The sequence below is a fragment of the Sphaeroforma arctica genome (genome assembly GCF_001186125.1).
Source record: "Sphaeroforma arctica JP610 unplaced genomic scaffold supercont1.59, whole genome shotgun sequence".
NCBI classification, from domain to species: domain Eukaryota; class Ichthyosporea; order Ichthyophonida; genus Sphaeroforma; species Sphaeroforma arctica.
Window position 1 is genome coordinate 164,799 of NW_014040499.1, and position 1,707 is coordinate 166,505.

The following is a 1,707-nucleotide window of genomic DNA, read 5'->3' on the forward strand; positions in this document are numbered from 1 at the left end:
ACATCCATATATAAATACATATGTATATATATATATGTCTATATGTCTATATATATATGTTTATATATATATATATATATATGTTTATATATATATACATATAAATACATATATATATATATATACATATATATATATATATATATATATATGTTTATATATATATATATATACATATATATATATATCGTTAGGAAAGTTCTGGCTCTAATGCAATGACCTCTGGAGGTCAGCAAGAGGTACAATTCACACACCCGTCTTGGCATCTCGGCTGTTTCTGTTTGTACTTCTGTGTCGACATCTCATTCGTGCTTGTTGGTAGTAGTTTGCTATTTCATACTTCCGTATCAACATTTCATCCTCCCATCGTGTTAAAGTTCAGGCGTGAAAGATGGAAAGAGTGTATGATCACCTTACACTATCATTTACTGACCTGTCATTTTATCTGATTTCTCCCGTGTTGACATTTCATTGGCTATTATCTATAGACTACGTGGTGGTGGGTAGTGACAGTGGGCGTATATCCATCCTCGAGTACATCGTTGAGCGCAATGCGTTCGAGTCCGTACACATGGAGACCTTTGGCAAAAGCGGCTGCCGGCGAATCGTGCCGGGGCAGTACTTGGCAGTGGATCCCAAGGGAAGGGCTGTGATGATTGGTACGATAATGCTACGGGTAGAATTCAATAGGTGTTCGTTTTGTCTTGCAAATATTGTATTATCTCGCATGTGAGTTGTCCAGTGTATGCTTGTTCGTAAAGATTGTTGCTGCAGTAATTGGCGGCGAATCCCAAAAGGGTATGCTGAGGCGTTTACCAACGGGGTGGCTTGTGGACATATTCAGGCATTTGAATGTGCTCAATAGTGCCTGTGATTGCACACGTGTGTGCACGTGTAGCCTAAGTTACGCAAACGTTTTGTAAAAAAAATTGTGGGCCACAGTTGACAATTGGAGGCTGGTCACAAAGGGCAAGCTGCGAAACTACGCACTTCAGCAATCGCAGTCATTGCTATGCGTCATGAGTTGGAAGGTTCTAAACGTACACAGAGATGCATAAGCGCACACAACATACATGCACATATACATGCACACATCCATGCGATGATGACATATATGCGCAGACGGCCGTTATTGTTATACGATACAGTATCTAGGCGGACCAGCTCATCACTCACGGAAGCGCACGAGTTCCTCTCGATAATCTTCCTATTTTTTCATTAAAATTATATTTATATACCAATAAACAGCGGCCGTCGAGAAACAGAAGCTTGTTTATATTCTGAACAGAGACGCGGCGGCAAGGTTGACCATCTCATCGCCTTTAGAAGCGCACAAATCTCACTCGATATTATTTCACGTCATTGGATTGGATGTTGGGTTTGAAAACCCTATGTTTGCCAGTCTCGAACTGGACTATGCCGATGCCGATGACGACGCAACCGGCGAGGCGCTTGAGGATACAAAACAGGTGGGCCACACAAAGTGTATGCGTATATATATATACATACAAATATATACATACATATATATATATATATAAATACATATACTTACATACATACATACAAATACATACATACATATAAATATATATATATATATACATATACATATATATATATATATATATATACGCACACACACACACGTACGCACACACACATATACACATACACACGTACGCACACATACACACACACACGCGC

The 1,707-nt window shown here is 39.1% G+C and overlaps 1 protein-coding gene across 1 annotated transcript in view; it reads left to right on the forward strand.

Moving 5' to 3' along the window:
• Positions 1-215: 215 nt before the first annotated feature.
• SARC_01497 (splicing factor 3B subunit 3) overlaps positions 216-1,707 on the forward strand; it is a gene marked incomplete at its 5' end in the record, with an annotated part of 16,092 nt that continues 14,600 nt past the window's right edge. Inside the window, 3 exons of the mRNA XM_014304792.1 lie at positions 216-279; positions 489-659; positions 1,249-1,469. Coding sequence (XP_014160267.1) covers positions 216-279; positions 489-659; positions 1,249-1,469 — 456 coding nt within the window. The remainder of the gene's footprint in view (positions 280-488; positions 660-1,248; positions 1,470-1,707) is intronic.